At 36.4% G+C, this 23,967-nt stretch overlaps 1 protein-coding gene across 1 annotated transcript; it reads left to right on the top strand.

Moving 5' to 3' along the window:
- Positions 1 to 438: 438 nt before the first annotated feature.
- Positions 439 to 9,910, top strand: LOC143735257 (SLAM family member 5-like). Its single transcript, XM_077225373.1, has 6 exons — positions 439 to 549; positions 2,299 to 2,619; positions 3,241 to 3,528; positions 3,981 to 4,088; positions 4,225 to 4,292; positions 6,262 to 9,910. Exons 1-6 carry the CDS (start codon positions 492 to 494, stop codon positions 6,313 to 6,315), a joined length of 897 nt encoding a protein of 298 aa, XP_077081488.1. The 5' UTR covers positions 439 to 491; the 3' UTR covers positions 6,316 to 9,910.
- The last annotated feature ends 14,057 nt before the right edge of the window (positions 9,911 to 23,967 follow it).

The following is a 23,967-nucleotide window of genomic DNA, read 5'->3' on the forward strand; positions in this document are numbered from 1 at the left end:
TTAAGTCATTATACTTTTTCCACCATATACTGTAAACATTTATACAATGTTTTCAGTGTCATGAATATAAATGGTTTTTAATTTAAGCATTTATTTATTTGTCTGCAGATCAGATTAAATTCTATCACTGGTTTATTCTGAAATTTAGAAGTGAATGAGCTTCCCATTCAAAGTTCTGTTTCTTTAGCTTGAAATTGCCTTGCAATATGTTTTGTTTGTAAAAAGACAAATAAGCTACAGTATTTGTTTCTGAACTAGATTACTAATCTTGTCCAAATAATAGTGCGAGTGGTCATAAAGCAATACAGTATATTTAATGCGATGACACACAGCTCAACAAAAACATGACAGACTGTGGTTTAGGAGAAAAAACTGTAGAATTGAAGCACAACCCACAACACACACATACTGACACAGACGGAAGCAGTTTTTATCTCAGTGATTATAGACTTCTCTACAGGACTTTTGAACATTTCCCCTTTTCTGAACTGATGAAGAAAATGTTTTGCTCGTTTGTTTTTTGCTGTTTGTGCTTTTGGCATCTGGTTGGTAAGTTCGAAACATTTTTTTTATAGTTTCAATTGTACCAAAATCATAAATCAAACTAAGATATCACTGTGTTTGGTCTCAGTGCATTAGTTTTTTATTGCCATCCTAAATGATGAAATCTGAAGTCTTAATCTAAACGTACCTCTGCTGTTTCCATCTGAAGGTACAAAGTATCTGCCATATGAATAACGCTTATGTCCCATCAGAATTTGAAACTGGGACGAGCCTAAATCTTATTTAAACATGTAAAACAAAAATGTACTTTTCTACTTTCCAAAAACTGAATGTTCATATGCAGATAATGCCGTACAAGCAGCTTTATTGATTTATATGTTTGGTCAGGTAGTAGTAGTAGTAGTAATAATTTATTGATCCCAATTAGGAAATTAAAGTGCATTAGCAGCAATACATGAAGACAGTAACTCATCATACACACAAAACATAGTATACACATATAATAAATAAACAAATTGCCAAAAGAAAATAAATAATTATTGCACATCTTGTTTAAAGTTTTTAGAAGGACAAAATAAAGTCAAATATAAATAAACCGGTCAAACAATAAAAGCAGTAATGCATATTTTATATCTGATAATTAACTGCATTAATACAGCTATACGATGGGTGTAGTGACCTAATTCTCGATTGAATGGTTAATGATACATCGGCACAGGATAGATGAGTTGTAAAGTCTCACAGAAGGCATAAATGACCTCCTGTAGCATTCTCGGTTGCACCGTGGCTGGATCAGTCTGTTGCTGATTGTACTTCTCATTCCAGCAAGTATGTCATGGAGGGGGTGTGAGTATTGTTTGTAATGGTCAACAGCTTGGTCATTATTCTCCTCGCTGTAACAACCTCAAACATGTCCAGATCCACTCCAATGACAAAGCCCGCCTTCTTAATAAGCTTATTCAGCCTTTTGGTATCTCCAGCTTTAATTCCAGTGCCCCAGCACACTACGGCGTAAAAAAGGGCACTAGCGACGACAGACTGATAGCATCTTGCTACACACATTGAAGGACCTGAGTCTTCTCAAGAAATAGAGTCTACTCCGGCCCTTTTTATAGATCGTTCCACTGAATAGTATATTGTTAATTCAGTACCTCTAGATATGCTTTGAAACGAGTGTCTTACTTTGTTTGCTATTGAAATAAGTGATCATTATAAATGCCAATCTGAAAGATCATTCTGTTGTCATTTGAGAGTTTTGAAACGTTGGCCCTTGTGAAAATTCAGAGATCGGCATGTTTGGGCTCAGTTCACTGATTTTGGGTACCAAACACAAACGGTTTAATATATACTATATTGGATCACGACTAATGATGATATAGTTTTGCAGTTTTTCACGATGCCCGGGTCTAATGGTCAAAAGTTTTATTGTCAGTAATTCTACAGTCTAAAAATCATCACCAGAGATGCTGATGTCCAGTTAAAAGAACTCAAAACAGATCTGTCATGTGTCATGTTGTTCTTTGTAACGGCTGCCTGTGGCTTTATTTCACTCCTGATGTTTAAGTTCAACGAGTGGCGGTGTTAAAGATCCTTCACACACAGACTGGCCTGAGCTGAACTAAAATCCGCTCAAATACTCACAGTGTTCAGAGTCTCACTTTAATGCCAAAGTCAAAATGAAAGTTTGTGATCATTTCACTACAAGCAAGTTAAAGATTGATTAAACCAATGTTAAAATATTTCTTTTTACCTTAAGAACTTGAATGTGTGACTGAGAAACTCTCTGTTCTCCAGCGTTTGCTGATACAGATGCAGTGAAGTCAGTGATGGAGGGAGATTCAGTCACTCTAAACTCTAGTATTACTGAAATAAAGGATCGTGATCTGATAACATGGACGTTTGGAGATCCAGGGACTAAAATAGCTGAAATCAATAAAGAGGATGGAAAACTCGTTGAGGATCTTGATGGCAGATTCAGAGACAGACTGAAGCTGGACGAGAAGACTGGATCTCTGAACATCACAAACACCAGAACTGAAGACACTGGAGTTTATCAAGTAATCATCAAACGCACATCAAACCCGACCACATACAACTTCACTGTTATTGTCTATGGTGAGTCAACAATTGCAGGTGTGCTTGTTCTGTCTACTGGTTATTAGTAAAACTAATCTTTAGATGAGGTTCTTACCAGTAGAGTTACTATGTTGATTTTGCCTTTAGTTCAAAAACACTTGATGGATCTCCATCCCTCTCACAACTTACTAGAGAAATGCAAATACATGAAAATATCATAGTAATTTTGGGTTTACAACCCCAAGCTGGTGGTCTCAAGGCATCTTTTTACAAACAATGAAAAGTTTAGTGTGTTTAATAAAGCTAAAATTGAAATTAATTAGTTACACTCTTTCATATTTCAAATGTTATGCACATATGCGCTTGTCACAATATCGTTTCAAAGTGGCTTTACAGAAAGTCATAAGAGTGTGTACTATATGATGAATGTTTGCAGTGACTTGAGCAGTCAGATGTACTTTACTTGATTTACTTGGGAACCATGTCATAGCACTGTAACAGTTTTTATATGGTGACATCTACAGGCCTAGAGGTCAGCCTGCACTGCTATTAGTTACTGCTGTCAAACTCCAAAAACATATATGCATCATAGAGGGAGAACTGATCACACAGACTCAAATTACTGAACAAAATCAAATATTTATTCCCTCTTTATTCCAGCTCGTCTGCCTGTTCCAGTCATCAGTAATTCACACTGTTCTTCATCATCATCATCAAATTGTTCATTGGTGTGTTCATCAGTGTTGAAAGTGTGTGATGCGACTCTTTCTTGGTACAAAGGAATCAGTGTATTGTCCAGCATCAATGCGTCTGATCGCAACATCAGTCTCTCTCAACCTCTGGAGGTGGAATATCAGGATAAAAACACCTACAGCTGTGTGCTGAACAATCCCATCAGCAACCAGACCACACATCTGGACATCAACACACTCTGTCACACATGTCCAGGTATGTGAAAGGTAAAATGTGCCACCTTTTGATTGCAAGCAACAAATACGTATACCACAAATAAAGTAATACACAATTATTAATTGTGAGATTTATGCACTATAACCACAGCAACAACATTCAAGGTTACTGGTGCTGCATTTCATTCACAAAAACAAAACAAACAAAAAAACAAAGCAGCATCAAAACAACCTTGCCCAAAAAATACTCACAGCAAAATTCTTTTTTTGTTCTTAGCATAGGGTTAAAAAGAGGTTAGCAAGCAGCGGCACTGTGTAAATATCTGAGTCACTCAGAGTTTTGGAGCAGGTGCAAGGCTGTTTAGACTTAACTCAGATGTGCTGCTGTTTAACAGTGTTTGTTATAGACAGACACACTCACTCATACTGATAACTGTTTAGCCGTTACAGCACCAGTCCAGACTTCTTTACATCCTACTCCATGCTCTCTAGATTTTCTGACACCACTGATCTCTGCTGCCGCCGCTGGATTTCTGTTGCTCATTGCTGTAGTCGTGATCTTCTGCATCTACAAGAAACACAGAAAAACAGACAAACAGGGCAAGTGTCACAAACTGCTGACACATCTGTAAAAAATAAAAGTATTAATTAATGACATACTTTAATTATATACCTGAAATAATTTAGTTTTGTTGTTTTAATGCTTCTTGTATTATTGTTGTTGTTGTTGAAACAGATCAGGCTCGTTATGAAGAGATCACTTATGCTGATCCGACATTCTACAAAAGAAAAGCACAGAAATCGGTAAGATCATTTATAACTGTGCCATTAATGCATATTTAATATATTAGATGTTTTTGTCCCATAACCATTCACCCTTTCCTTTTTTTCTATAATAATGATATAATAATAATAATAATACTTATTAATTATTATTTAAAAATAATGTATAAAATGCTACATACTATTACAATGTTACATAAAGACTTATTTTAGAATTTCTACAAATAAATCTGTGTGATTCTGAGGAAATTTAGGGAAACCAAACCACACACAAAAAAATCTGTACTGTAAACTAGCAAAAAGATGAAGTTAGTTCTGAGAAAATATCGTGCCGCACAGGTGGTTAACATAAAAAGTCTGCTGGACCTCGGGGAGTGATAAAAAAAAAGAGTGCTAGCCAAGATGCCAGTAATTCTTACAGTAAAGACCATGAACACAAAGTAAATGTGCAAGCCTGAGGGACAAGTCAGTCCTGTGCACTCAATTCAACTCCATGCTTGGTCATAATCACTAAAACATAAATTCATACGCACAAATGTAGCAAACAATAAATAGTTTACATTACAACTGTAGAACAAAGTCAATTTTGAGTCTGTGTGAAGCTGTTAAGCACCGAAGACCATTTCTATCTACAAAAAAGCTGAGAAACTTAAAATAAAAAAGTTTTTTTTACCATAAGGCAGAATTTGGGGTGGGCGGTATGACAATATATATTTTGGCAAAAACATAGTCAGTTATTGGAGATTTTGCTATATCGCACAAATGTCCATATATATCCGCATAGCACACTATGGCTTAAAGTTATTGTATCTTTAGGGGCAGTCATGGCCTAATGGTAACAGAGTTGGACTGGTGATCCAAAGGTTGCTGGTTCGATTCCAGTACCGGCAGGAATATGACTGAAGTGTCCTTGAGCAAGGCACCTAACCCCCGGGCGCCACTCAAGGCTGCCCGCTGCTCCGGGTGTGTGTATCCACGTTTGCAGTGTGTGTGTGTTCACTACTCACTACTCTGCTCCTAATGTGTGTGCACTTACTTGGATGGGTTAGATGCAGAGGTCAAATTCAAAGTATGGGTTACCATACTTGGCCATCACGTGTCACTTTCACTTTTTTTTCACTTTTCACTTTATTGACACGTTCGAGCAACAAAGAAACTTGCATGTGAATAGGAAGGGCTTGACATTAAAGGGATAGTTCAACCAAAAATGAAAATTCTGTCAGTATTTACTCACCCTCATGTTGTTCCAACCCCTTAAGACCTTCGTTCATCTTCGGAACACGATTTAAGATATTTTTGATGAAATCTGAGAGCAGAATTCTCCTGCTATAGAGAATATAGAATTCTCTATATCAGTGTCAGTGTTTCTGAACTCCTGAAACGCCTCCATTGTAGTCTTGAGTTTCTTCTGGGAAGCTCACAATATTCCTCATTTAATAATTAAGTCAAGTTTGTTGTGGTGTCCGAAACCATATAATACTGTTCATTTGAAGGAGTGAATGAAAACGAGAGAGTGAATTCGTACAACCGTTGAGCGTACATCAGTTGTACACTCGTTATTGCAGTGCATTGTGGGATTGAATGAGTACACTCAAAAACGTCCACTATGGTTTCGGACACCACTAAAAATGGCTGTACCTTCAAATAATGCCTTATTTGAGGGTATAGGGGGCGATTTCGGATTCAGTCATAGTTCATGGCCGGTTCAGACTGTGACATGATATCACTGATATGCCATGCAAATAACCCATAGAAAACCGATTGTGCAAATTACTGTACCAAATTTTTATTAACTAATACACAACCATAAACAAGGTCATTACTGAGTCTGACTCAATATTTAAAAACCCCATCTTTCCATTCTTTTCTGGATTTCACCTCTAGCTTGTTCATTAATCTATTTTTACTAAACCTGCCAATGCTTACTATCAATATTGTTGTCTCTATGAAAACTTCCCTCTTTGTATCTTGTGTTTGTGTTTTCTTTCAGAGTGCTAAACAGGAGGAAGATGTGGTGTATGCAGGTGTCGTCACCAGACGATAATCCACTTCTGTGATAAGTTTCCTCCTTAATGATCTTCTGATCACAGTTACTAGAAAGCTGATTATTGCAACAAAACCGTTTAAAATGTAAAAGAGGTGCTAACATGCACTGTGCTAGCAGTGGTGTATGTGTTCATGCAAATGCAGAAGATGCATTGTTTTTTGTAAAATCCACGTGTGTGAGAGATAACCCAAGTAACAGAACGGTTTGAAGGTTTGGTTAAAACTGCTTACTGATGCCAACCATTCTGTAAATGCATGTCACGAACATGATGCTAACACAGCATTTCACAACTTCAAAAACCCTACAATATACCAATTTCTTGTACATGTAAAGTGCATGTAAACTCTGAACAGCAATTTTACATGTTCATACATTTTTATTTGTGTTGTGTGTTATTTAGGTTGTTTTTTTTTAATGATTTGCTTATGTTGATCCTGCATGTTAATGTGTGTTAAAGGTCAGAAGGTCAAACATAAACAAATGCAGAAAAGGTTTAGCATCATGGGGCATTAAAGTAAATTGATCTCCTGTACATGAATTGATTTCTGGCAAAAAGCGTTTCATAAGCTTTGTTTTCATCCAAAGTTGTGAATTAACTTAAAATTAGAATATTGCATAAAACATTTGTGAAAATGTTTCCATTCCATGCGTTCAGGAGAACAAAATCATCACTTCCGGGTAAATTGGCACAAAGTATCAGTAGTGTAAATTAATGTTGCACAAGTGCACTTAGGGTGTCCGAATCCACTTTTGCTAGTTTAAAGATGGGAAAAAATGGTTTGTGCACCCGGAGCATGTTCTAAAAGAGTTGTCCCTATTCTCTTAATGAGTAATGCATATGTTTTGGGCGTAACGTGCAATAAACCAATCAGAGTCTCATTTCCCATTCCCTTTAAGAGCCAGTTGCGCTCGTGCCATGGCGGATTCACTATTTACATGACGGAGTTTGCAAGCGGAAAAACTGAACACTTCTTTAGCGAGGATACGGATCTGCTCATGCGCGAGGTTAAAGTGCAAGCAGACCACATATGGGACAAGCCAGATTTCACCATATCTGTATGTACACAATATTAATCTTTAACATTGTAATCCTTTTATTTTTAATATTTGGCATGTTTGTGTGATCCCTGTGCGTTTAATTAGCAGAGTGTTGAGGAACCACCTATAGGCGCACATTACTAACGCGCTCTTTAAATAACCAAAAAAATATTGTGCCATTGACTCTAGACCAGGTTTCAGTTGGTCAATGGCACAGTCTAATTCAGTTTCCTCAAAATAGCAACGCGCCTACAATGTGCCTGTAGCCTACACACCTGGTTTTCAGACCAGCAGTCCATGGGCGTCCAAATGGGTCGCAAATGCATTTGCTAATTGGAACAACGTGGCGCAGGACGTGAAAATGAAAACTGCGTAGGACTAAAACTAGCAAAACACACTTGCGTCGCGACGCCTGGCGCTGCATTGCACATGGTATATTATAGGGCCCATGATCTGTTGAGCCAAAGTCACATGACTTTTTTGATGTGCATCAAGAAATTTATTCGGTAAAGGTGTTTCTATGTCTCGGATTAAAAAAAGATCCGGCTCAAGTTGGCGCATACGTTTTTGTATGCGCATTTTTACAATTTATGCACATTTTGGCGTTTCAAACCAGCATTTTTATGTGATATTCCAAAATTTGCATTCAAACAGGTGGATGCAAACATAGCTTCACTATAAAATCTAACAGTTGTTCTAACACTTTTTAGTTAACTTTACTAAAGAATATTTCACTTCAAAATTCAAATTCTGTCATCATTTACTCACCCTCAAATTGTTCTAAACCTGTATGAGTTTCTGTCTTCTGCTGAACAGAAAAGAAGATATTTTGAAGAATGTCTGTAAACAGACAGTTAATGGAATCCATTGACTTCCAGCAGGAAAAAAAATACTATGTAAGTCAATGGGGTCCATCAACTGTTTGATTACCAACATTTTTCAAAATATCTTCTTTTGTGTTCAGCAGAAGAAAGACATTCTTAAAGATTCAAAACAACTTGAGGGTGAGTAAATGATGACAGAATTGAACTAATCCTTTAATGCCTTAACTTAATTGTAAAAATCTATTAAGATTAATTGATTGGTGTGAGTGCCATTTTGTCAAGCAAAAAATAAATAAATAAATAAGAGCTTTTGAGGCGGGGCAGTTCTTAATAGACTTTTCCCTTATTTCCTTCATTCCAGTTATCTTTTAGTTGCATTCACTCATTTCCCAAAGTCATTTGGTTGCACTTGGAACTTAATTTTAATTATTGTAACCCACTTCTTATTGACGCAGCAATGCAACAAGAAATCAGTTGTTTGGTTTCAAAGGAAGGGAATTAATAAATAGGTTGTTTTTAAAAGGTGACTAAAAATCCAACTTAATTATTAAGTCTATTTTTCATGTCAAATAATGAAAATTTTAATTGGGTTGATACAATCCCTCTAAATTTGTGATGATTTCATTCAAATGAACAATGTTGAGTCAACATTCAGCATGGAAAACACAACAATAAGAACAATTAAATTGTATTTATTTTGTATTCTTTTTTTAGTTACTCTTGTATAAGTGAACTGTACTACGCATTTGTCAGTAGAACAAACTATTCCCTTCGATTTTGAATCATTCATTTGAATTTAGATCAAATGTCATTATTTAACAAATGGATGGCCATTCTGAGGGTCAAATTAAAACTTAACATAAAACTTTAGCAATAAAATCAACAAAATGACAGTAGAAATTTCATTTTGATACATATTAGCAGCAAACATATGATATTGGTGTAGTATTGCAAAGGGAATCATACTACAGAAGGCCTCAGTTTCAGATGTGGAAAGAAAAGTGGTTTCATCTGTCGAGAGCATGTGCAAGACGTGTCTGTACTGGGCAATTGTGGTTAGTGTGCATTAGTGTTTGCATGTTTTGAGACGTGAATAGTGTGAGTGTGTGTTCCTGTGAATAGCGTGTGATTTTAATAGGACTTCCACAATGGAACTTCCTCTTGAAGCTTAACTGTTTAACTGCGAAAAAGTACACAATACATGAATGTTGTTTGACAAAAAAATTAACGATTACTGAGAAATCATATCAAATATCATATACTATGCCTATGTAAAATATATTGCCCCTTTCACACAGAACGTTGATCCCATAAAATTGCCTTTTGTGAGAATGCAAACACACTCCGGGGTTGATATGTTGTGCTGATAACGTTACACACGCAACACAGTGCAGAGTCACCTATAGTAGTTTTTTGATTCTGTTGACTTGTGTTTGACAACAAACAACTGCAAATCTGCCACGTTGTTTCCTTTATTGGTCATCTTTATGTCATCGGAGCTGCACATCTTCAACATTTACATATTAGTGAAAGTCCTTTAAAAGGAATCACCAGTCAGTTGGCCCTGAGGTTTTCGAACTGGGGTCCGGGGACCCTCAGGGGCTGCAAAGGAGTGAAAGGGGGTTCTTGGAAAAGTTTTTGAGTGAAACCATGAACAATGTAAATAATTGAATGAATACGGTTAAAATAAATAATTAAATAAGATTCAAATAAATACATGTGGAAAAGCCGAGAGTGAAACTGTCATTTTTTTAAATATAATAATGGTTTGGTTCGATACGAGACAGTGGTGACACAGTTCGGTAAGTTTTCGATACAGCGAAAAGAAAGAAATGCAAGAGAAATTTCCTTGATTTTTAAAAAAAATTATTTCATTAAAACTAACATCATAAATTATATTTTTTTTACTTTGAACAATGATGGAGTTATAATTGACCCATCTTATGGGATGTCTTCTTAGCAGCATATAAAACAAAAACAGCTCCTTATAAAAAAAATGAAATGTAATATTGTAGTAGTCATAAACAAAGGTTTATGTTATTTAAATTTTATTTTAAGTCCAGATTAACATTTTAGGGCAGCAATTCTATTTATAATGTCTAAATAATTCAAAACGATTCAAAAATAAATATTTGGGAGTGGAAATGGCAGCCACCTACTGGTTACAATGGTAATTTAATGTCTTTTTTAGTTTTAAATAAGTGTGAGTTTTCCTACATCTTGAAACTTTTAGTTTTATAAAAGGGGGTGATCTTTGAAGGATGAACAAATAATGTTTTGGTCATCACATTAAAAATAACATTTAAATATGATAATATTAGAGTTTTGAAGTGCTGGAAAAAGATGTGTGATGTACTTGAAAACATTTTACTATTGTTGCCAAATTTCCATGGTTATAGTTAGTGTTACTAGATTAAATTAATCGTGAATATTGCTGATTTTTGGACTTAAAGCCTATAACTAGTTCATTCACGGCACAATGTTTCTCCTGGTTTCCACGTCAGCGCTGTTTGATCTAATAGAAATCTACGGTTAATAACAGAGACATTTGAATGCTTCTCACTAGATCTTTGATCGATGTTATTATTTCTGTGACGAATTCAAATGCTTTCTTTACTGGATATCTTAGCGCTGTTTAGTAACAGTGTCACTTGATCAAGATCGATACACACACAAACAGCAGGCCTACACACATTAAATGATGGATTGATGCACTTTTATAGACTTCAAACAGAAACAGCCATTCACTGCCATTATAAAGCGTGGAAGAGCCAGGACATTTTTTAATATAACTCTGATTGTATTCGTCTGAAAGAAGAATGTCATATACACCTAGGATGACTTGAGGGCGAGTAAATCATGGGCTAATTTTCATTTTTGGATGAACTATCACTTTAATATCAATAAATGTGAACTGCTTCCAGCTGGTTTGGAATCCTCAAATCGTAACATTTCTGTCAGAGAAAGGATCACATATTTGGAGGTTAAAATAATTATTGATAATAAGGACATTTTTTTCCCAAATATTGAAAAGACAAGCAAGAATATATTTTTCTGCTCCGTTAGTTGACAAACACACAATGTAAATTAATTGACAAGGAAAAACAAAGTTCAAAGAAATCAGTAATATTAAACTCATATGATAAAGGGGGAGTAGTTATTAGCCTACACCTTGTGTCAAAATGATTTATGACCCTATGATTGACAGGTGGGCGTGGCTTTCCTTTGATCTTCCCCCGCCCCTTCCGGTTCCTCCCCTTCCTGTCCCGCCCCTTGTCCCGCCCCTTACGGTTCCTCCCCTTCCTGTTACCTTTGACCCAGTTCCGCCCCTTCCTGTTACCTTTGACCTAGTTCCGCCCCTTCCGGTTACACATTCTGTCAAAATGATGGATGGTTAGCTTTGACCTAGTTCCGCCCCTTGCGGTTACACTTTCTGTCAAAATGATGGATGGTTAGCTTTGACCTAGTTCCGCCCCTTCCGGTTACACATTCTGTCAAAATGATGGATGGTTAGCTTTGACCTAGTTCCGCCCCTTGCGGTTACACTTTCTGTCAAAATGATGGATGTGTGACAGTTAGTTTGATTGTTTGATCAAGAAAAGGGAGGTATTGGCCTTTGATGTTAACATAAGCTTTGATGTTACAGTTACAAAGTGATGTGACAGTTAGTTTGAGATGTATTGGCTTTGATGGTGACAGTTAGTTTGATTGCTTGAAGTTGGTGTTTTGGTCACCGCATCCCTGAGCTTTATCAAGGGGAGCTGTGAAAGTGATAAGAAAAAAATGTACAACTATTCACTGGACCAAGCATTATGTTCATTTAAATAAAATGGTGAAAGTTTATCTGTTCTGTAAAAAAGAATATAAAATAAAATCTCACACAAAAAGTTGAAATAAATGTACAACTATTCACTGAACCAAGCATTTCAGTTTAAATAAAATGGAGCCACAAAAATAAAAAATGTACAACTATTCACTGAACCAAGCATTTCAGTTTAAATAAAATGGTGAAAGTTTATCTGTTCTTTAAAAGAATATAAAATAAAACCTCACACAAAAAGTTTAAATAAAATGGAGTCACAAAAATATTCCAAACAGTTAAAAATGTATTAGAGAGTTGAAGAAAAAAACATACAGCTTATGTAAAACCTCACACAAAAAGTTTAAATAAAATGGAGTCACAAAAATATTCCAAACAGTTAAAAATGTATTAGAGAGTTGAAGAAAAAACATACAGCTTATGTAAAACCTCACACAAAAAGTTTAAATAAAATGGAGCCACAAAAGTATTGCAAACAATCCAATGTATGAATGATCTGACTCTGTCTCAAAAACATATGGAGCACGCGCGTCTATGTGTGTGTGTGTGTGTGTGTGTGTGTGTGTCAAAGCAGGAATTTCCCCCCCTCCGCATTGCTGAGGACCTTGAAAGTTTATCTCACACAGAAGTTGAAAAAGCATTATGTTCATTTAAATGAAATGATTATAAAATTTACATTTAGTCATTCACAAATATTTGACACTGACTCAAGTTGAAAAACCATGCTGTTCAATTAAAAGTATATAAATTAAACAAAAGTAAAATCATCTTACTGTTTCACCATGGTTGAAAAAACCCCACAAGTGTTTCCCCTGAAGTCTTTTCTCTCTGTCACACCAGCGTGTGGCTGGCCTGGTATCTGTTTTTGTGACACGTTCCTGAGCCCATTGAAAAGCATTGTGTTCCTTTAGAAGTGTATAAATTAAAATATATCATATATAAAATAAATAGTTTACTAATTGTTGTTCATTTAAAATCTTACTAAATTACTGAAGTTGAAAATCATGCCGTTCATTAAAAAATCTTACTAAATTAATGAAGTTGAAAAGCATTCTGTTCATTTAAAATAAATATTTTACAAATTTACTGTAGCAATTATGTTAGATTTAGATAAAAATAAAATCATCTTACATTTTCACCAGGGTTGAAGTAGCTCCTATCACATAGATGTCCATATTGACCATTTAAAGTTGAAAAGAACTATTTCTCTCTTTCTCTCTCTCTCACACCAGCGTTTGACAGTCAGAGGGGTTGTGTTCAGTGATCAGAATGAGACTGTGAATGTTTGCTAAATTTATTTCATAGTGTATAAGCATTAAAAGTTTGAAATAGTTTCAAACTTATTCAATGAATTCATAAAAAACAATTATGCTATATCGATGGTCTCTGGGGAAAACTTGACTATATTTTTTTATTTATCAGGGTGCATGTAAAGAACTTTGAAATTTGCGGCTCTCACAAGTTATCTCACACATTGTGTGAAATGTTTAATAATTCCTCAAGTAGTATCTGTGAGAAAATCCCCACATAGGCCTATCTGTAGTGAGAGAGCAACAATGAAGACTTTTAGAATCTGTGATGCCTCAGGCCGAGCCCCATTGATAGCCTGCTTATAAGCTCCTTCCGATCACCAGCACATCTTCAGAGAAATACGTTATTTTACAATAATGTTAGCTTCAGAATATAGGGTGACAGAGCAGATGAGCCTCTGTGCATCATGTAATGTTAGTCTGCTAACGCCTTTCCAGAGCCAAAGTTTTGTTCGTACTAAATTTATTTCAAAGCATAATCGTAAAAGTTTAAATATGATCTTTTAAAAATGAAAAGATTGTTTAAATGAAATCTTTACATCTTTACAATCTTTTTTTTTAACGGTGACCCAAAGTATAATTGTTATTAATATAACCATAATGATTTTTGTACTGTAACAGCATATTCTACCCCGTACACCTAAACACGACCATCACAGAAAACTGCATTTTTACATTGTTTTTTACATACTGTTTTGCACTCTCACACACTAAGTTGGTTCCATAAACTCAAATAAAGTATATAACTCAATGTATAATGACAAAATGTATTCAAACAATTTAACCTTAGTTTTAGCTAAATAATATATATAAAAATTATATATATATACAAATATAAAATATAAAAACTCCTTAAATTTTCATAGAACTGAAGAAGTAGTAGAAACTAACAATAAAAAAACAAATAGTTTAAGATGTCATAAACAAAAACCCTCCCAGATCCTTCAGGGATAAACTACAGGGTGAGATGAAGCTTCACACCCTCACAGAGACGAGAGGAGTGACAGGCCAGATGAGCCTCTGGGGTCACAATGCCCCAGCATATGCAAAGTTAGTCTGCTTTCCACTGTTTTATTCATATTAAACTTGTTTAATTAAAAGCATAATCTTAAAATTTTAAATGAGATCTTTTCAAATTAAAAGACCGTTTAAATCAAATCTGTAAAGTTTTATTAAAATCGTATCTTCTATTTATCTTCTACTTCTGTATGATATAAATGAATTTCATAAATTTAACCTAAGGTATTATTTTTTTACTAAACATCGTTTGTTCAAAAAATAAAATACATTTTTTTTTATAAATCAAGAATTGTGCTTTGGCGTCTTAGATCTTATTTCAAACTGTTTTTTTGTCCATGCGACATGAAACATGTTGTCACAATGTTTTTGTTGTTTTAAAAGAAATCCCAGGACTCTACATTGCTCTTATTTAGATTAAATTGTATCATTTAGAAAATCACCACACATGTTCAGAGACGCGATGTGCCTCTGTGGTCCATGAGTAATAAGTAAAGTTTGTCTTGAGCGAATATATAATTTTACTCGTCTTAATTCAAAGCATGATCTTACTTTTTCTACGGTAGCTATGATCTATTGTACGTATAAGATAATTTTTACTTTTCTTGTATCTCCCAAACTATCCTTATTCATTGTGGAAACACACAGGGTGAACCCCTTTACTGAGAGTATACTATCGGTTATCTACTCAAAATATATGTAGAATTTTAAAATGTTAGCCTTTGTTGATGCGACAGGCCACATGAACAGACTTTGGAGAGAGCTGATGATACTATAGCGGGAAGCATGCCCCTTTGACCTCCTCCATTTTTGGAGGCTTTTTGTTAAATACCCTATAGCTTAGTCCTTAATGGTACGCTGTGTAGAAATTTCCCCATCTAGCGGTGATATTGTATTTTGCATTCAAACGCATAGTGCTCTCTAGCGCTTCGCTTTTTCAAATGCGTATTGCAACTACGGTAACCGCTATGTGCCAAGAAGCTACGCCCTGTCATCCAATTGCACTTCATCGAGTTTAACTATACACGTTTTACCGTTATGTTGCCTATATAATGAATTACACAACCACGGAATGAAAAAGCTTGTAATTTAGACCATAACACTGACTTAACTGTCGAGGAGAAAGCAGGACTTCGGTGTCCCTTTCAAAGTCTTTTCTCCTTCATTAGCTCTATCCACCTGGGAAAAGCCACCCCCATATTTACCCTCGTTTTAAATTTGCCGGTCGCGTTTCCTTTTAGATTAAATTTTTAAGCTTTATCATGGCTACGAGGATTGCATTATGAAGTGCCGTGCAATCTTTCAAGCGCCTCTCACTGACCGCTTCAGTGGTTTCAGTCAGCCGGCTCTGAACGAAAAGGTTGGCTAGTTGAGCTAGGCTAGTGCTTTTTATCCCTCTCTGCTATTATAGTTTTTCAAGATGGCGGAACGACATGGAGGCCTCCATGGACTTACCCGTACCATGTAAATAAAGATAAGAAATTCTTTGCTTACGAGGATAAGTCAGTTCGTTGGCAAAGGTAATTTTACACCAACGAGAAAATATTTATGAATAAAGACATTGATTTTAGCTAATACAATACTTTATAAAAAAACTACCATAAGTTTAATTTCAGATGTGTAAATTACGAAAGTCAATTTTTTAACCGAGTGAATCTACGCATGAGAGATCTTCATAAGTCATAACTTCAAACCAAAAGATTAAAAACCAAAGATTAAGCTAAATGACACTAGGTTCCAGCGTACCTAAAAAGTTAAAAAGTTAAAATCATGCATACGTGTTGTGTTCTGACACAAGGCCATTAGCTGATTCTTTTTGTTTTATAAATTTACTTTACTGATTTCTACAAATATCAGCCTGATAATATGTACTTAATACACGATGAAACAAGATAATCATGCTACCAATTACGTCTGACACAATGTTTTTAAGAAAAGTAGAGTTTTAAAATGCAACTAAACCAGATGATTTTTCTTTTGACAAACCTACAGAAATGCATGTCGATTACTAAGTTTCAGGCATAGTGCAAACATGCAATGTTCGAGAAAGTGTAATCTTTGCGAGGTCTCACCCACAAACGCAAAACTTTGTGTTGGGAAAATATTATGGAAGTAATTTTCAAACCGTAATTATATTACATTTATATTTTATTACTATTATGGTTTCATGTTGATTTAAAGTATTTGTTATTAATTAATACCTTTATTTTTATCTAACAATTCAATATCCAGCTCAAAATTTTGTTCAAAAATTGATCTCTGATCCCAAATAATTAGATAATGTAATGCTCACAAGCCACAGATATTCTCCTGCATAGTATGTGTGTAAATAGTAGTGCTTAAATCTTTGGCTGTATTTTGTCACCCTCATGCTGATCCATGCATAGCTTTTTACTAAAGAAAATATTATGGAAGTCATTATCAAACTTGAATTAAACCATATTTTATTTATTAATATTAGGCTTTCGTGCTGATTTAAAGTTTTTTATTTGTTATTAACTAATACCTTTTTTTTTTTTTTTACATCCACCACAAATTTTTTTTCAAAAATTGTTCTCTGACCCCAAATAAACAGATAATGGAATCTTCACAAGCTACAGTTAGATATTATTCTGCTTAGTATGTGTTTTACACATACTGAGTGAATGGCTGAGTGAATGTTCGCAACAAGTTCCGTAAAAAGCGTTTAGAAAGTAAGGCTTTAAGTTAACTTTTACCAAATATTAAGACGTTAAAGTTCAGTTATAGACCTTTAGCGCATTGAGTTGAAATTAAAACGCGATATCAATATCGCATCATTACCGAATTGAGGGTTGTTTAATAGTTATCAAGCACCAGCTGATTAAAGTGTTTCTTCAAACAAAGTGACAAAAGTAATTTTCTGATCAATCATCGTAGCTACACGGATGCACTGTGTTTTGTTGTATGCCCAGATTTTGAGGGTCGCTGGTAGAAAGATGTCTTTGTATTTTTAAAAACATAGATCTACATAGATGTTTTACACGAAAAAAATATTTCAGAGATCCTTGTGCGGTAGGCCTATTCTATATTTGCATAAAGGGTTAAAATATAAAATATACATTTAAGCGCAATTTAAAAATGGTATAATAATATAATGTGGTTTAAACCATCATTTTATTAAATCAAGCCAATTCATGCAAATACTGTCGTATATGAAAAAGAGAAGGCCTAGAGTTCACCAACATTACAGCTAACTGTAGGAAACCGATATCCATGGGGTGAGAGTGTAAAGAAAACATCGTACAAAATACGAAAAGTGTTACGATTGTGTTGTTAAAAATGAAACCGTGGTAAACAATTTAAGAACACTAGCGGTTCAATAACAAACTTCAATATAAACAAGAATCCGACTCTAATGCGACTGAGCGTGTTTCACATATAATTTATATAACAATTGATATTTACAATATGTTTAAACATTTTTGATGATGAGGCCAAAAACTGCTTACTTTTCATAAAAAGAAGAACGATTATTAAGACATAAAACACAATGTCTGTTTTCTGGATCAGGCCTAAAAGACCCCCTGACTAAAACTCTTGTGTCAAAGTATCGGTGTAGACGGAATAAAAAATGAATCATCCCGCCTTTCAACGGTAATTCATTAGCTTAACCGTTGTTTAGCCACGTAGAAAAAATAACCGACTGTGCTGTGAAATGGGCAATAGCTAGACGAGTTTGAAGTATAATAGTTTTATAGGTAACAGAAAAACAGCAATACTCATCTTTCATGTCGATGTTTCGTAGACATAGCTGAAAGATGTTCTAAAATAAATATCTCATGTAGAAATATCTGTTCATGTTTTTCATAAATTCCTATATGTTTGACCACGCTCGGAGACTATAGTTTTTGCAAACTGTACAAAAAGAAACATGATGTCAATTACAAACATAAAAAACTGATCACAAGTGGCTTCTCTGTATGGCTCATGTTGTATTTACTTTTTAGAAAGTTGATCACTAGAATTTACTTTGTGCAATGTTATCTGCAGGTTTAAACCGATTTGTTTAACAGTCTTAATGAATACGCCTCTCTCAGTGCAATAGTCATATGTGATTCTGTTGTAACGTGTAAAACAGCATGCACATACTTTTTGCGTTAATACTTTGTGTGATTCCACATCGTAGATAGAGGGAAAGTTGCAATTTAGTCAAACATTCTCAAACAGAAATACTTCAGAGTACAAACACTTAAATTATCAATGGTCATTTATTCCTATAAACAATGAATGTCGACGGCTCTCAAAGAAAAGTCTTCACCTAAAACAGACACACATTCAAAATGTGAACCAGTGTCGTCTGCTATCTTAATAGTAATAGTAATAAAACCATCATTTGTGAACTTTTGTGTATTTATTATTTTATTATTTCTTAGTGATTTGGTCTTTTGAATTTATGTATAAAGATTATGTTTTAAAGTTAGACCATAGTCTTTACAAGAGTGTGGAACTTTGCATCACTACGGTGTGACAGAATATGTTGGCGTGTAAAAATACATCGAAACATTTAAGCACAACTATTTACACACATACTAAGCAGAATAATATCTAACTGTAGCTTGTGAAGATTCCATTATCTGTTTATTTGGGGTCAGAGAACAATTTTTGAAAAAAAAATTGTGGTGGATGTAAAAAAAAAAAAAAGGTATTAGTTAATAACAAATAAAAAACTTTAAATCAGCACGAAAGCCTAATATTAATAAATAAAATATGGTTTAATTCAAGTTTGATAATGACTTCCATAATATTTTCTTTTAGTAAAAAGCTATGCATGGATCAGCATGAGGGTGACAAAATACAGCCAAAGATTTAAGCACTACTATTTACACACATACTATGCAGGAGAATATCTGTGGCTTGTGAGCATTACATTATCTAATTATTTGGGATCAGAGATCAATTTTTGAACAAAATTTTGAGCTGGATATTGAATTGTTAGATAAAAATAAAGGTATTAATTAATAACAAATACTTTAAATCAACATGAAACCATAATAGTAATAAAATATAAATGTAATATAATTACGGTTTGAAAATTACTTCCATAATATTTTCCCAACACAAAGTTTTGCGTTTGTGGGTGAGACCTCGCAAAGATTACACTTTCTCGAACATTGCATGTTTGCACTATGCCTGAAACTTAGTAATCGACATGCATTTCTGTAGGTTTGTCAAAAGAAAAATCATCTGGTTTAGTTGCATTTTAAAACTCTACTTTTCTTAAAAACATTGTGTCAGACGTAATTGGTAGCATGATTATCTTGTTTCATCGTGTATTAAGTAGAACACATCAGTGTTATCTGGCAACGAATTCAATCAGCTAAAAAGGAGAGGAAGGAGCTCCACGTGACATTCCTGGATTTGGCTAATGCATATGGTTCAGTGCCACATGAGCTTCTTTGGGCATCATTTGATTTTTTCAGGGTACCGATGTCGATAACAAATTTAGTGAAAGCCTATTTTGGAGATTTGCAATTTAGTTTCTCAACTCCAGAATTCAGCACTACATGGCAATGCTTAGAGGTTGGAATAATGGCAGGATGCACCATTTCTCCACTGGCTTTTACCATGGCAATGGAAGTAATCATTAGGGCATCAAAATGGGTAGTAGGAGGAGAGCGCTTGGCTTCTGGGATGCGACTACCACCAATCAGAGCATACATGGATGACATGACAACCATGACTACAACAGTAGCCTGCACTAATCGGTTATTGGGGAAGTTAACAGATAATATTGAATGGGCACGAATGCAATTTAAGCCCTCTAAATCAAGGAGCATCTCCATAATTAAGTGCAAGGTAGTAGATAAAACATTCTTCCTTAATGGTGAGGCAATACCAACAGTTTCTCAGAAGCCAGTGAAGAGTCTAGGGAGATGGTACGATGGGGATCTAAAGGACACAGTTCGAGTGGGAGAAGTTAGACGACAAGCAGTGGAAGGGTTGAAGAGCATAAACAGCTGTGCTCTACCAGGCAAACTGAAACTCTGGTGCTTTCAGTTTGGTCTACTGCCAAGGTTGCTGTGGCCACTGACTGTGTATGAGGTTTCTTTGACAACAGTGGATAAGCTGGAAGCGTTAATAAGTTCATACATCAGGAAATGGTTGGGAGTTCCACGCTGCCTCAGCAGAGTGGGACTTTATAGTAAAGGAGTATTGCAGCTGCCAGTCTCTGCTTTAACCGAGGAGTTTAAGTGTGCCAAGGTCAGACTGGAAATGACTTTAGCAGAGTCACGCGACAAATGTGTAAGGGAGACAGCCCCTGTGGTAAAAACTGGTAGAAAGTGGTCAGCAAAGAAATCTGTAGTAGAGGCAAAGGCTGACCTTCAAATTGGGGATATCGTGGGACAGGTACAGCATGGAAGAGGGGGTTTTGGGCTCAGTTTAGCTCCTCCTAAATGGCACAAGGCAGGCCCAGCCCAAAGGAGGAAGCTGGTAGTCAACGAGGTGCGAAAGCAGGAGGAGAGTATGAGATGTATAAAGGCCATTTCCCAGGCCAAGCAGGGAGAGTGGATGAGATGGGAGAGTGTGGAACAACGCAAAATGGGCTGGCAAGACCTTTGGTCAATGGAAGAGAGTAGGATCAGTTTCCTTATTAGGTCAACATATGATGTTCTCCCATCACCGCAGAACCTAAACCTCTGGGTAGGAGAGGATCCATCTTGTCCTTTGTGTTCATCACCTGCCACATTAAGGCACATTTTGACAGGATGTAAGGTGGCTCTTAGCCAGGGTCGGTTTACTTGGCGCCATGACCAAGTATTGCGATGTTTGGCTTTAGCATTGGAAGGCAAGCGTAGTATGACCAATAAATTGCCGCCTGTTCTAGCAAAACATTACACGCAGAAGACAATATTCCTCCGCCCAGGCGAGCAACCACCAAGAAAAGGTGCTAACACCAATTCTCGCCCAGGACAACTGGAAGCTGCTAGGGACTGGAAGATGCTGGTTGATCTTGATCAACGGCTTATTTTTCCACCTGAGATTGCCACCACTAACCTACGACCAGATATTGTTTTGTGGTCTGGATCAGCACGCATTGTTCAACTGATAGAGTTAACAGTGCCATGGGAGGATGCGGTAGATGAGGCATATGAGAGGAAGAAACTGCGGTATGCTCATCTGGCCACTGAAGCAGAACAGCGAGGATGGAGAGTCCAGGTTTATCCAGTGGAAGTGGGTTGTCGTGGTTTTGTGGCACACTCTACAACCCGGTTCCTCAGAGACGTCGGATTCAGTGGCCAAGAGTTGCGTCGTACAGTAAAGAACTTATCTGAAGCAGCAGAAAGGAGCAGCAACTGGCTGTGGTTGAGACGGAAAGATTCTAGCTGGCTGTGTACAGGCCGCCATGCTACGGTTTCGTAGAATTCTTGAAAACTTGAAAGGTCTGTTGGTTTATTTGTATAGGTTGTATAGTATTTACAGTCATTACGTTCCTGTGTATATTGCGTGAATGACGGGTGGTTGGGCAGATATTGTGTTTTGCGGTAGGTGGTATGCCATACGGAACCGTTGCCACTGAAACTGCATATTAACGCACCAGTGGGGCTCGACAGCCTTAGTCAAACGGGTTGGCGCGTATGGTTGGGTTGCGGAGAGATTGTGAGATTGTGGTTAGGTCTCAGCAGCAACTGTTGGTTTATTTGTATAGGTTGTATAGTATTTACAGTCATTACGTTCCTGTGTATATTGCGTGAATGACGGGTGGTTGGGCAGATATTGTGTTTTGTGGTAGGTGGTATGCCATACGGAACCGTTGCTACTGAAACTGCATATTAACGCACCAGTGGGGCTCGACGGCCTTAGTCAAACGGGTTGGCGCGTATGGTTGGGTTGCGGAGAGATTGTGAGATTGTGGTTAGGTCTCAGCAGCACTGTTGGTTTATTTGTAGAGGTTGTATAGTATTTACAGTCATTACGTTCCTGTGTATATTGCGTGAATGACGGGTGGTTGGGCAGATATTGTGTTTTGTGGTATGCCATACGGAACCGTTGCCACTGAAACTGCATATTAACGCACCGGTGGGGCTCGACAGCCTTAGTCAAACGGGTTGGCGCGTATGGTTGGGTTGCGGAGAGATTGTGAGATTGTGGTTAGGTCTCAGCAGCAAGAGGGAAGTAGAGGTCAGTAAGCTGGGCTGAGTTGAGTGGGGGACGGAGGGGGGTGACTCTGGGACGCCAGAGTCACTGTCGAGCCCTCTTGAGGTGTCGTGGGCTAGTCGACGAAACACTGAGGACGGAAGGTGCCCACTTGAAGACCCTAGAGATGTTCCCTACTCCGCTCAATCCAGAGGGTTGTTATGGGGGGACCGCACTGTGGTTGCAGCCGTTGTGTATGCTGACGCGCAATACACTGTATTAACACCAGACAGAAGATTCACGTCACCAGATGGAAAGAAGCGTAAATGGATGGAGAAGCATAGGTTACTGTAAAGCTACGTCTTAGTTGGTGATTATCTTGGCGAAAGCCGAGTACAAATCAGCATGAAGTTTTAACATCTACTCTCGTGTAATGGAAATCATTATAAGTAATCCAAATGTAAAAAAAAAAAAAAAAAATCTAAATGTTCTAAACATGCTCAAGTGCACCACATGCTGTTTTCTGAAAGTAATTTACAGACCGAATCATAGAGATGTTCCATTTGAAGTTACATAAAAATGTATACACTAGATCAGTGGTTCTCAACCTTTTTTATTCCAAGGCCCCCCTTCTCTCCAAATCAAAACTGCATATGCATTTAAACATACTTTGCAAAAAGGTTTTAATTTGTAAAGAATGTCTGTTCTTTACAACTTAAAAGTACTTACTCTGCTCAGTTAACTTAAACAAATAAGCAGAAGTCAAACTGCAATACCAAACAAGACAGATGCCTAAGGACTGTATATAGCTGCTAAACGGATCCATTCAGAATTATTAAACACACCAAAATACAAATGAAAATTAAAAATATTCTGAATGTGTGGAAACTCAGCGATCTGAAGTCTATCGATGTCTTCAGTGAACAGTTCCTCAACAAGCAGTCGTGACTCGTGTCTATGTTTGGAGCGTCTGATGTTCATGTGTACATATACAACACTGATCCTCACAAACTTCTCTTAAACACGCTTCTTCAGCAAACGTCCGTTATTAAACACTTACAGTATATAATTTTGACAACTGTGCAAATGAATTGAACTGTTCATGCAGAAATAAGATGTTAGCGATCAGTGAGCTGAGAGCACACATACACGTTTTTGTTTTGTTTTATCTAATTGATAAAACAGCAAGAATTTTAAAAAAGCAGAAGAAAAGCATCTGATCAAAACGACGTGGATGATATGTTTACACGAACTGCAGAATTCGGAAAGTTTAGTGATGTCATGTTTATTTATATAGTACTTTATGCAATAGATAGCTTAAAGCTGCAGTCGGCAGGTCTGGCAGAGTGGACTTAGGCAAAATTTTGAATGTTTACAACTCTCATGCCCCTCCCCCACTATCAACGAATACCCTCCCACCGAGTTTGTGCTCGTCAGGGCGTGTGCAACAGATTTTCTGTGAACGTGCCAGTCTCATCAGCATCCATAAACACCATGGAGTATTTGGAGCTAGTCAGATAGCACATACAATAACAGTAATTTT

This window comes from Siphateles boraxobius, unplaced genomic scaffold (genome assembly GCF_051911475.1).
Source record: "Siphateles boraxobius isolate OS27281-9 unplaced genomic scaffold, OSU_SipBor_1 13, whole genome shotgun sequence".
Taxonomy (NCBI): Eukaryota; Metazoa; Chordata; class Actinopteri; order Cypriniformes; family Leuciscidae; genus Siphateles; species Siphateles boraxobius.